The 13,912-nt window shown below is 42.3% G+C and overlaps 1 protein-coding gene across 2 annotated transcripts in view; it reads right to left on the bottom strand.

Annotated features, from left to right (window-relative positions):
• Positions 1–13,912, bottom strand: part of LOC127417596 (netrin receptor UNC5A-like) — a 338,051-nt gene that overhangs the window by 52,974 nt on the left and 271,165 nt on the right. The window contains exon 7 of one of the 2 annotated variants that reach the window (XM_051657630.1): positions 12,999–13,220. In XM_051657630.1, coding sequence (XP_051513590.1) covers positions 12,999–13,220 — 222 coding nt within the window. The remainder of the gene's footprint in view (positions 1–12,998; positions 13,221–13,912) is intronic. The other variant, XM_051657631.1, reaches the window with a different exon arrangement.

Here is a 13,912-nt window from a genome sequence, read left to right as displayed (position 1 = left end):
GCATCAAATCTGTTTTAATGCAACATACAGTGCATTCAGAAAGTATTCAGACCCCTTCATTTTTTCCCCACATTTTGTTATGTTGCAGCCTTATGCTAAAATGCTTTAAATAATAATAATTTAAAAAAAAAATCACATCAATCTATCCTCCATACCCCAAAATGACAACTTTGCAAATTTATTAAAAATAAAAAACTGAAATATCACATTGACATCCACTATATTGCCAAAAGTATTCGCTCATCTGCCTTTAGACGCATATGAACTTAAGTGACATCCCATTCTTAATCCATAGGGTTTAATATGACGTCGGCCCACCCTTTGCAGCTATAACAGCTTCAACTCTTCTGGGAAGGCTTTCCACAAGGTTTAGGAGTGTGTTTATGGGAATTTTTGACCATTCTTCCAGAAGCACATTTGTGAGGTCAGACACTGATGTTGGACGAGAAGGCCTGGCTCACAGTCTTCACTCTAATTCATCCCAAAGGTGCTCTATCAGGTTGAGGTCAGGACTCTGTGCAGGCCAGTCAAGTTCTTCCACACCAGACTCGCTCATCCATGTCTTTATGGACCTTGCTTTGTGCACTGGTGTGCAGTCATGTTGGAACAGGAAGGGGCCATCCCCAAACTGTTCCAACAAAGTTGGGAGCATGTAATTGTCCAAAATCTCTTGGTATGCTGAAGCATTCAGAGTTCCTTTCACTGGAACTAAGGGGCCAAGCCCAGCTCCTGAAAAACAACCCCACACCATAATCCCCCCTCCACCAAACTTCACAGTTGGCACAATGCAGTCAGACAAGTACCGTTCTCCTGGCAACCGCCAAACCCAGACTCATCCATCAGATTGCCAGATGGAGAAGCGTGATTCGTCACTCCAGAAAACGCGTCTCCACTGCTCTTGAGTCCAGTGGTGGCATGCTTTACACCACTGCATCCGACGCTTTGCATTGCACTTGGTGATCTATGGCTTGGATGCAGCTGCTCGGCCATGGAAACCCATTCCATGAAGCTCTCTACGCACTGTTCTTGAGCTAATCTGAAGGCCACATGAACTTTGGAGGTCTGTAGCGATTGACTCTGCAGAAAGTTGGCGACCTCTGCGCACTATGCGCCTCAGCATCCGCTGACCCCACTCTGTCATTTTACGTGGCCTACCACTTCGTGGCTGAGTTGCTGTCATTCCCAATCGCTTCCACTTTGTTATAATACCACTGACAGTTGACTGTGGAATATTTAGTAGCGAGGAAATTTCACAACTGGACTTGTTGCACAGGTGGCATCCTATCACAGTACCACACTGGAATTCACTGAGCTCCTGAGAGCGGCCCATTCTTTCACAAATGTTTGTAGAAGCAGTCTGCATGCCTAGGTGCTTCATTTTATACACCTGTGGCCATGAAAGTGATTGGAACACCAGAATTCAATTATTTGGATGGGTGAGCGAATACTTTTGGCAATATAGTGTAAGTACCCTTTGCTATGACACTTGAAATTTAGCTCAGGTGCATCCCATTTCTCTGGATCATCTTTGATATAATTCTTCACCTGAGTCCGGAGTCCACCTGTGGCAAATTTAATTGACTGTACATTATTTGCAAAGGCACACACCTGTCTATATAAGGTCTCACAGCTGAAAATGCATATCACAGCAAAAACTTAACCATGAGGTCAAATGAACTGCCTGCAGAGCTCAGAGACAGGATTGTGTTATGGCAAAGATCTGGGGAAGGTTACAAAAAATTTCGGCTGCATTGAAGGTTCCCAAGAGCACAGTGGCCTCCATAATTCTTAAATGGAAGAAGTCTAGAACAGCCAGGACTCTTCCTTGAGCTGGCCGTCAGGCCAAAATGAGCAATTGGTGGAGAAAGGCCTTGGTAAGAGAGGTGACCAAGAACCCGATGGTCACTCTGGTTGAGCTCCAGATATCATGTGTGGAGATGGGAGAAACTTGTAGAAGGACAACCATCACTGCAACACTCCATCGATCTGGACTTTATGGCAGAGTTGCCAGATGGAAGCCTCTACTCAGTACAAGACACAAAAAAGCACCAAAAGGACTCTCAGACTGTGAGAAACAAGATTCTCTGGTCTGATGAAACGAAGATTGAACTGTTTGGCCTCAATTCAAAGCATCATATCTGGAGGAAACCAGGCACCGCTCATCACCTGCACAATATCATCCCCACAGTGAAGCATGGTGGTGGTAGCATCATGCTGTGGGGGTGTTTTTCAGTGGAAGGGACTAGGGTGACTGGTCAGGGTTGAAGGAAAGTTGAACGTAGCAAAATGCAGAGAAATCCTTAATGAAAACTTGGTCCAGAGCGCTCAGGACCTCAGACTGGGCAGAAGGCTCACCTTCCAATAGGACAATGACCCTAAGCACACAGACAAGACAATGCAAGAGTGGCTTAGGGACAACTCTGTGAATGTCCCTGAGTGGCCCAGTCAGAGCCCGGACTTGAACTCAATCAAACATCTCTGGAGAGACCTGAAAATGGCTGTCTACCGACGGTCCCTACCCAACCTGACAGAGTTTGAGAGGATCTCCAGAGAAGATTGGCCAAATACAGGTGTGCAAAGCTTGTCGCATTATACCCCAGTGTTTCCCCTATATCCCAATCCCCAAACTACCCTGGTTGGCTCGTTGGGATGGTGCTCACACCTGAAGTGACGTGTTGGAGTGTACGCTGGCGTGTCTGACTGCCGCTGCTCCCCGGCTTGATCCTTTTAAACTTTTAAATTAGTCTGGTCTGGTCTTTGTTCAGTTTCACGTGGCATTTATATTATAATTTGGAGCAACCCTATTTGGATGATCAGCTGCTAGTCAATGAGAGAGCCTGAACTACCTGCCTGCCTTTCATCCACTAAAACTCGGGTGAGGTTCGGCACTCGCTTGCTTGTGTTTGGATGGACTGGACTTGCGGTGGCCTGGGATCGACTGCTCTCGGCTGGCAGCTGTATTGCTGTGTGCTTGTTTGCAGGTGTGTTGGCACATGTGGACATTAAGGACATTAAGACCATTAAGACAAAGACCTAGTTGTGGTGGTGTTACAAAGGATGAAGTCCCTTCTGCTCACTGCTCTGGTATGTTACAGCTGTATTAATGCTCTTAGCCCTCTCTACCTTGCTGCTTCGGCTCTTGGATATTATATTTGTCTAGTTATGGCTCTCTTCTTTTCATCTCTGGATTTGCATAGTCTGAACTCTTCATATCGTCTTCCCGTGGACATATATAATCACTGTGCTTCCTTGGAAATTCTACGCTGTCCTCGATATGTCCACCGAGGATCTCGCCGCAGTTTCTGTAAAGGTGCACAGTTCGCTTCCTTGGTTAGCGATTACATTCCAGTAATTTCATCCCGTCGTTCCTCTTCAAAGTCAGGCACAGAGTTACAGTCTGTCAATCCATTAAATCTCTGTTCAATTAAGTTTTCATCTCCAAATGCTGAAAAAGCTGAGCCGCTGATGGTGAGGATGGCCTTGATAAATGCAAGGTCACTACCTAACAGATCATTCATTTTAAATGAATTTTTCATCTCAAATTCCCTTGACTTTTTATTTGTGACTGAAACATGGCTGAAACTGGATGAATTATCATCTCTTGGTGAACTTTCTCCACCAGATTGTGCTTTTTTTTAACACTCCAAGACTTTCTGGTCATGGTGGGGATGTTGCTACTGTTTTTAAAAACAACTGTAAAAACAAAAAATTACATACAGATGTGTATTCCAGTTTTGAGGTACAGTTAATGAGAATTGACATAGGGGGTCCTGTATTATGTGCACTGGTTTACAGGCCTACAAAATGTAACAAGGACTTCATTCAGCAATTCTCTGAGCTCCTCTCTAATATTGTGTCTCGCTGTGATAGACTGTTTATTCTAGGAGACTATAATATTCACCTTTGCTGTCCATCTAAACCTTTGGTGAAAGAGTTTTTATGCCTCACTGAATATTTAAATCTGTCACAATTAGTTTTTAGTCCTACTCATAATTTGGGGCATACATTGGATCTGGTGTTGTCACATGGTTTTCTTGTAACAAATCTGAGAGTGATTGATGCTGCTAATTCAGACCATTTGCCAATTTTGTTTGAATCTGTCTGTGTTTCTCCCACCTCCACTTGCGCTCAGTCTGTAAGTTATTCTCGTTTCATTCAACTTTCCACTACCAGTTTATTTTCAGAGTACTATCAAGCTAACTTTGTGGATGCTGTCTTCTTTGACAAATTAAACACTGAAGAAATGGTGGAGGTTTTACTAAATCCTGCTCCATTTCTATAGACTCTGTTGCTACCCTTAAGCCCAGGAAAGCTAAGGGAAAGGACAACGCTCAGCCTTGGTTAAATGATAACACCCACTCTCTTAGACAAGAGTGTCGTAAGGCAGAGCGAAAGTGGAAAAGAGACAAACTTCAAGTCTCGTATGAATGTTTAACTGCATGCTTAACTAGTTACCAAAAGTCAGTAAAAGAGGCTAAGTCTAAATTCCTCTCCAAACTCATCACTGAAAATGCTAACCGACTGAGAATGCTGTTTAAGACAATTGATTCAGTACTAAATCCCTTACCAGCCCCTTTTCTTGTTCCATCTAGGGAAACCTGTGAGAACTTTTTAAATTTTTTTTGATAATTAAGTCTTGGAGATTAAGGCTTCCATTAAGCCATCAACATATGATCCCCCTTTGATTTGTTCACCAACAGATTCGCTAACTTGTTTTCATTCAGTTACCTCTGCTCAGCTAGCTGATATTGTTTCAAAGGCTAAATGCTCCAGCTGTGAGTCCGATGTCATTTCAACTCATTTTTTCAAGGAAGTGTTTGTAACCTTGAGCCCGGCTGTAACAGCCATTATTAACAGTTCTCTAGAAAATGGAGTTGTACTTGTTAGTTTTAAACATACTGTGGTTCACCCTCTGCTTAAGAAACCCCATCCTGACCCATCTATCCTTAGCAATTTCAGACCTATCTCCAAATTGCCTTTTATTTCAAAGCTGTTAGAGAGAGTTGTGTATCGTCAGTTCTTATATCAGTATGTCCAATATTTTAGATTGGCCTCTTACCTCAAAGATAGAACCTTCTCAGTGAGCATTGGGAAGTTTTCTTCTTCGTCGGTTCCCCTACTATGCGGTGTGCCCAAAGGGTCCATTTTAGGCCCTCTTCTCTTTTCACTTTATATGCTCCCATTGGATGCCATTTTTAAGAAATATAAGATCTCCTACCACTGCTATGCTGACGATACACAATTTTATCTACCAGCTAAAACTGACAGTAGTTATCCTTTGGACGTGCTTTGCGACTGTTTTGAAGAGATCAAATGTTGGATGGCTAATAATTTTTTGCAATTAAACGAAAGCAAAAGCAAAATTCTGATTTTAGGCCCCTCCGGGGTCTCCATCTGTTTTTAATTTTGGTTCTCTTTCTGCCAGTGTTCAACCTCATGTAAGAAATCTTGTGGTTACATTTGATTCGTCATTAAATTTTGAGAAACAAATCAGTACAGCGGTAAAGGGGAGTTTCATTCATCTGAGATTGGTTGCAAAATTAAAACAGTTTCTACCCCCGAAAGATTTGGAGACTGTAATCTACGTTCTCATAACATCACGCCTGGACTATTGTAATTCCCTATACTGTGGCCTGCCTCAAATTGTGATCTCTCACCTGCAAATTGTCCAAAATGCTGCAGTGAGACTTCTTACCGGAACAAAAAAGAGGGATCATATTTCTCCCATTTTAGCAACTTTACGTTGGCTTCCTGTAAAGTTTAGAATCGATTTTAAAATTGCTGTTTTTGTGTACAAGGCTTTATCTGGTGTCGCACCAAAATACATTAGTGACCTTCTGATTCCTTACTCTCCCCAAAGACCACTTAGGTCTAGTAATCAGCTTCTCTTAACCGTCCCACGTTGTCGCTGTAAAACTAATGGTGGTCGGGCCTTCTCTGCTGCAGCACCTAAACTTTGGAACAGTCTGCCCGTAAATGTGAGGTTTGCTCCTTCACTAGCCAGTTTTATATCAGCTCTTAAATCTTATTTATTCTCTCTGGTTTTTGATTAAGATTAGTTTGAGGGTTTTATGTTGAAGTTTTCTGATTGTATTTTATTTAATGTGTTTATGTTTTGTATGCTGCATGTTTTCCTTTAATGCTTTCTTTTTATATGCTCAACGTTTTATTGTACAGCACTTTGGTGCAACTCTGTTGCTTTTAAATGTGCTGTAGAAATAAATTTTGACTTGACTTGACTATATGAATTTTGCAGCAGCGCTGCGCCACTGCTGAATTATGAGTGCCGCTGTTGGGATTTCACATGTGCATTTAAAGGTGCAATATGTAACAATTTTCATGTAATATCCGCCTTTTTTTTGCCAATGTGTGAATGGCTTGTAACGCAACTTAAAAAATGAGCCCTTCCTAGGTTGCCTATTAAAGCCTGTAGGCTGATTTTCATGCAAAGGGAGTGGGTCGGTTTTACCGGGAAAATCCAAAGGATGTGATGTTTATGCGTGCTCCCGAGAGCCTTGCCTCGTAATAGCTTCTCTTCCTCCTCCTCGTCACAGTTTTGTATGTCATATGTTGTACTACGATCAAGAAACCAGCGTATTTGCTTAAATTTATCCTGAATACCTGACTTTTAGTATAAAGAGAAGATCGTTGAAATTATTTGAAAGTTAGAAAGCAAGGTAGCTTACAATTCATCAGCGTTAGCAGGCAAGATAAAATTACACAGATCAATCCTTATGGCACTATATTTCACATGCTTTGCAGTTATGTAAGCTTACTTGTCCAATAAGAAGAATGCCAATTCAGGGTAAGTTTTTATCTCCCAAAACCGTTTTTGATCTCCAAAACCGAACAAAGGTCCCTCCAGGAATCAAATGCTCTGCCGATGTTCACTCTAGTTTTCGCTCGACCACGATCACATTCCCATTTAGCTAGATGGGATTCAGTAGATAAATGTTTTTTTTTTTTGGCTTACTCTGAGTTTATGTAGGAGTCGGTGTTGTGCTAGGAGCCGGACATTTGCTGGATTCCATCTTTAAGATAACATTACCTTGTGTTGCAGACTGTCTGTTGACACTATTGAATAGTGGAAGAGAAGCTATTACTGAGGCAAGGCTCTCTGGAGCGCACATATTTTCCTGGCAACCGACCTGCTCCCTTCGCATGAAAATCAGTCTACAGGCTTTAATAGGCAACCTAGGAAGGGCTCATTGCATTACAAGCCGTTCACACATTGGCAAAAAAAAGGCGAATATTACATGAAAATTGTTACATATTGCACCTTTAAATGCACCTGTGAAATCCCAACAGCAGCGCTCATAATTCAGCAGTGGCGCAGCACTGCTGCAAAATGCATATAGGGGAAACACTGGGGTATAATGCGACAAGCTTTGGCCAATCTTCTCTGCAGATCCTCTCAAACTCTGTCAGGTTGGATAGGGACCGTCGGTAGACAGCCTTTTTCAGGTCTCTCCAGAGATGTTTGATTGGGTTCAAGTCCGGGCTCTGACTGGGCCACTCAGGGACATTCACAGAGTTGTCCCTAAGCCACTCTTGCATTGTCTTGTCTGTGTGCTTAGGGTCATTGTCCTGTTGGAAGGTGAGCCTTCTGCCCAGTCTGAAGTCCTGAGCGCTCTGGACCAAGTTTTCATTAAGGATTTCTCTGTATTTTGCTACATTCAACTTTCCTTCAACCCTGACCAGGCACCCCAGTCCCTTCCGCTGAAAAACACCCCCACAGCATGATGCTTCCACCACCATGCTTCACTGTGGGGATGGTATTGTGCAGGTGATGAGCGGTGCCTGGTTTCCTCCAGATATGATGCTTTGAATTGAGGCCAAACAGTTCAATCTTCATTTCATCAGACCAGAGAATCTTGTTTCTAACAGTCTGAGAGTCCTTTTGGTGCTTTTTGTGTCTTGCACTGAGGAGAGGCTTCCATCTGGCCACTCTGCCATAAATTCCAGATTGATGGAGTGTTGCAGTGATGGTTGTCCTTCTACAAGTTTCTCCCATCTCCACACATAATCTCTGGAACTCAACCAGAGTGACCATCGGGTTCTTGATCACCTCTCTTACCAAGGCCCTTCTCCACCGATTGCTCATTTTGGCCTGATGGCCAGCTCAAGGAAGAGTCCTGGCTGTTCTAGACTTCTTCCATTTAAGAATTATGGAGGCCACTGTGCTCTTGGGAACCTTCAATGCAGCCGAAATTTTGGAGGAGTGATTGAGGACCAGGCGACGGCGTGTCTGGGAAACTGGCGAGCAAGTTTTTTTTCTCTCTCTCCTCTTTTTTGTTTTGTTTTTCCCTCCCCTCGTCCCCTTCCCCAGCCCTAGAGAGGTGGGGGAAAGCCTGCCGGCAGGCGCAGCCAGAGAGGGGGATGTATGTCATGCCGGGGTTTCCCCGACTTGAGGCAAAGGAGGGAGGAGTGTGAGGAGGAGGAGGGCGGGGACAGGCCTTGACTATGCATGTCCAGCCCCCAATTGGGCTAATCAGCCGAGGAATTTTTCTGTACCCTTCCCCAGATCTGTGCCTTGATACAATCCTGTCTCGGAGGTCTACAAACAATTCCTTGGACTTCATGGCTTGGTTTGTGCTCTGACATGCACTGTTAACTGTGGAACCTTATATAGACAGGTGTGTGCCTTTCCAAATCATGTCCAATCAACTGAATTTACCACAAGTGGACTCCAATCAAGTTGTAGAAACATCTCAAGGATGATCAGTGGAAACAGGATGCACCTGAGCTCAATTTTGAGTGTCATGGCAAAGGCTGTGAATACTTATGTACATGTGATTTTTTTTCGTTTTTTATTTTTAATTAATTTGCAAAGATTTCAAACAAACTTCTTTCACGTTGTCATTATGGGGTATTGTTTGTAGAATTTTGAGGAAAATAATGAATTTAATCCATTTTGGAATAAGGCTGTAACATAACAAAATGTGGAAAAAGTGAAGCGCTGTGAATACTTTCCGGATGCACTTTACCAAGACAAGCCCCAGGCCACTGAACTGAATACTCTTCTGGCCTCATTTGACTTGGAAAGACAACACACCACAGCAACTCACAGATCAGGCAACCAGCTGGACCTTATTTTTACACATAACTGTACCAACTCAAATATTCTTGTTACTCCTCTACATGTCTCTGATCACTACTTTGTTCAATTCAACATGACTCTACCATCTACATAAAAACAGACTCCACCTTTGGTTTCCTTTCGCCGTAACCTCCGTTCTCTTTCACCCACACTAAATGTATTTTCCATGCTTGATGTAAACACTGCCACAGACATATTAAGCTCTACTTTAACAAACTGTCTAGACAACATCTGTCCTCTCTCCTCTAGGCCAGCACATACTATACCACCCAGCCCCTGGCTGTCTGACGTCCTTCGTGAACATCGGACTGACCTCAGGGTAGCTGAGAGGAGATGGCGGAAATCTAAAAATCCAGCAGATCTAGGTAAATATCAGTCTCTGCTTGCAACTTTTTCAGATAACGTTAAATCTACTAAAACCTCCTATTACCAGAACAAGATCAACAGCACCACAGACACTCGCAGCTTTTTTAGAACATTCAACACACTTCTCTGCCCTCCCCCTCCACCACATGACACATCACTGACAGCAGATGTCTTTGCCACATTTTTTACTAATAAGGTTACAACCATCAGCAATACATTCTCAGCACCACACCCTGTCAAACACCTGTCACCTGTATGCAACTCTTCTGTCTCTATGTTCTCTCCTCTGACTGACACTGAGGTCTCTAAACTCCTCCTCTCCAACCACCCCACCACCTGTTCCCTTGACCCCATTCCTTCTCACCTTCACCAGGCCATCTCTCTGTCCATCCTACATGCACTCACACACATAATTAACACATCTCTACTTACAGGCACTTTTCCCACTACATTTAAGCAGGCTCGAGTAACCCCGCTGCTGAAGAAACCCGCACTTAACCCCACACAAATAGAAAACTACAGACCAGTCTCTCTCATCCCATTCACGGCAAAAACACTTGAAAGGGCAGTTTTAAATAAAATCTCTGCCTATCTCTCACAGAACAAGCTGCTGGATGACAATCAGTCAGGCTTCAAAAGTGGACACTCCACCGAGACTGCCCTGCTGTCTGTCACTGAGTCGCTGAGACAGGCGAAAGCTGAATAGAGATCATCTGTCCTGATTCTGCTGGACCTTTCTGCAGCCTTTGACACAGACAACCATCAGATCTTACTCTCTACCCTCTCCTCGCTGGGCATCACAGGAACTGTGCTTGACTGGTTTAATTCCTATCTCTCAGGTAGGTCCTTCAAGGTAGCCTGGAGAGGTGAGGTATCCAAGCCACATCAGCTACTTACTGGGGTACCTTGGGCCACTTCTCTTCTCGATATACACAACATCACTGGGACCCATCATTCAGGCACATGGTTTCTCTTACCACTACTTCGCTGATGACACGCAACTCTACTTGTCTTTCCAGCCAAACGACACCACAGTGACTGATCGAATTTCAGCCTGCCTGGCAGACATCTCGGCCTGGATGAAGGAACACCACCTGCAACTCAACCCAGCCAAGACTGAACTCCTTGTCTTTCCAGCCAACCCTGCTGTTGAACACAACATCACTGTGCTGCTGGGTACAACTACAGTAACGCCTTCCAAAATGGTCAGAAATCTAGGGGTAACCATCGAAAACAGACTAAATTTCACAGACCACATCTCAAAGACCACAAGATCATGTAGATTTACACTCTACAATATCAGGAAGATAAGACCCTTCCTCACTGAACATGCCACACAACTGCTTGTCCAGTCACTTGTCATAACTAGACTGGACTGCTGTAATGCTATCATTGCAGGCCTCCCTGCATGTGCAATTAGACCTCTGCAAATGATCCAGAATGCAGCAGCACATCTGGTCTTTAATGAACCAAAGAGAGCGCATGTTACACCACTCCTTGTCTCTCTCCACTGGCTACCAGTTGCTGCCCATTTCAAATTCAAGGCTCTGATGCTGGCATACAGAACAGTCACTGAGTCGGCTCCAGCATACCTAAAATCGTTTATGCAGAGCTACGCGCCCACTAGAAGCCTGCGGTCAGCTAAGGAATGTCGCCTTGTTGTACCAACACAAAGAGGCACCAAAACACTTTCCCGGACTTTCAACTTCATCATACCACGATGGTGGAATGACCTTCCCAACTCCATCCGTGAAGATGACTCACTCTCTGTCTTCAAAAAATAACTAAAAAACATCTTTTCCATGAGCAGTTAACCAGTCATTAATAAAAAACAAAACAAAAAAACCACTAATCTGTTTTGAATACTATTCTGATGCTAGTGAAACTTTGTAGTATGGCACTTTTCATACCACTGTCTCCTTAAGATAATTTGCTTTTGTTTTTCCTTCTTTGTAAGTCGCTTTGGATAAAAGCGTCTGCCAAATGAGTAAATGTAAATGTAAGTATTCCTGAGACCATGTCATGATATCCATCAGAGATGAATGACAGCTTTTAAGACAGTGACATATGAGGTATCAGAGATCATACATATTCAGAACTGGTTTTTCAGCAGGACAACGCCAAACCACATACTGCCCGGATTAATAAGTGCATGGCTACGTAAACAGAGAGTGCTGGTGCTAGATTGGCCTGTCTGCAGTCCTGACCTGTCTCCAACTGAGAATGTGTGCCACATTATGAAGCGCACAATATGGCAAAGAAGACCCTGTACAATTGTGCGGCAGAAGACCTGCATAATGGATGAATGGAGGACAATTAAAAATTCTGTCATAATCTAACTTCATGTCTTTCCAAACCTGTATGACTTTTTTTCTTCCATAGGCAACCAAAAGAGAAATGTTTAATAAATGTACTGGTTGCTCTTTTCCATGCAATTACAAGAATAGGCTTTCAAGCATCAAAAGGGACACAAAAAAGCACCACAGTATCATGAAAGTGCTTCATACAAGTCATGGACAATTTTTTTTTTTTTTTTTCTGAAGTCATACAAAAGTTTTGTGTGAGAAACAGAATGAAATTAAGGTATTCTTTGATCATCTTCCCCTCCAGTGTTAACTGCTGTGACTGGATCATCAACAGTGAGTTCGAACAGACCGAATCAGTCTGATTTGTGAATGAACCATTCAGACTGGTTTTGTCAACTGATTTATTGAAAATATCCTACCCAAAAAAACGCTTTGCTCACAAATCGGTCAATGCTACATCTCTCATAAATGCACCAAAGGAGAACTAGGGTGACTGTCAAGATTTTCAGTGAATAATTATTTAAATTTCATTCTGTTTCTCATCCAAAGCTATTGTATGGTTTAAGAAGACTTGGAATATATGTGTTGTATGGACCAATTTTTACTTTTATGGTGCTTTTCTTGTCATTTTGGACCTTGGCTGCCCCAGTCCCCATTCACATACAGTACAATATATGGAAAAGTCAGCCAGGATACTCCTTCTTGAGTTCCACGGAAGAAATAAAGTCATACAGGTTTGAAACGACATGAAGGTGAGTAAATAATAACATAATTTTTAATTTTGGGTTATCTCTATTGTTTTTATTTGGGTGAAAATCCTTAAATTCATTCAGATTCATAGCTGTTCTCATTTTTGTCACATGAAACACTTCAAATATATTAAAAATAAAGTGGACGGCAGTAGGCATTTCGTGGGAGGATCAAGAACTTAATGTTGCTATTACTCAATAACTTCCCACTTTAACAGGCGGACGGGTGAAGGACTTCTCTGGCTTATAATTTTAAACATGAATTAAGAAAAACAAAATCACACTCTGAAACACTTGTAACTGTGAAGATGACACACAAACCATCCATTTAGGGAAATCACTTCACATATACAAACACGTTTACAAGACTGTGGGCAGCTACCGCCACAGGTGGCAAAGGAACATGGCTCTTGGATGAAAGGATGAGTGTGAAAGACCGTGACGAGGGGTGAAGAGTGTAGAGAAACAATAGCCTACTGCTGCGGGCTGCCCTACGTGGTGCCCACACACCTGGCTTGGTGGGCTTGATGCCCATGGGCTGGAAGCCAGTGGTGAGGATGGATGAGTCAGCCACATCTGCATCGAGACCTTCCTTCTTCCTGCGGTACACCAGCACCAGTACGATCAACAGCAGAGTCAGACACAGGGCTACTGCCACAATCCCCACGTACAGGGCCACATCTTCAGCACCCGATGCAGCTGTAGAGAGAGAGATAGAGAGACATAAATATTATTAACAGGTTCATAAAAATACTGGTGACAATATCGGTAACAGCTGATAGTATCGTCTTTGTAATTTATAGTATCAGCATTGGTCTGATGATATGGAGCTTACAATCTGCCAATTTTGAATAAATAGATATGTAAACATTATCATGGTGGTCGAACATGGCCAAGATTCTTAAACTAATTATTTACATATAAATTCCTACACATTATTGGTGAAGATACGCATGCGGTTTAATATAAATTTTGAGTATACTGCAAATCACTTAGTCTTTGTGCTGTATTTTTTATATTTTCCTTACAAATACAATGGAAAAAATGAAAACCCCATTAACCATTTAATTTCCTCAAAGATTCTGCAAAGTGTTTTGAAATTAAAAATAATAGAATTTGCATATAATTTACATATTGACTTATAACATGAAAATTTAAAAATAAAGATAAAATAATAAAAAATAAAATTAAAACTGAACTTTGCATTTTAATTTGAATTCTGTCACTATTGTTGTGTTACCATTAAGAAAATGCCTTGGAAAAAAATTCACATTTGCATTTTCATTTTAATAATGCCAGTCTCGCCTCAAGATTGCAGTGAAAATGGAAAGTAAAAAAAAAAAAAAAAAGCATCAAAACATTTTAGTTTTTATTTTGACAAGGACAATGCA

Source organism: Myxocyprinus asiaticus, chromosome 27, assembly GCF_019703515.2.
Source record: "Myxocyprinus asiaticus isolate MX2 ecotype Aquarium Trade chromosome 27, UBuf_Myxa_2, whole genome shotgun sequence".
NCBI lineage: Eukaryota > Metazoa > Chordata > Actinopteri > Cypriniformes > Catostomidae > Myxocyprinus > Myxocyprinus asiaticus.
The sequence above is the reverse complement of the archived record's forward strand: the minus strand, read 5'-3'. Positions and strand labels throughout refer to the sequence as shown.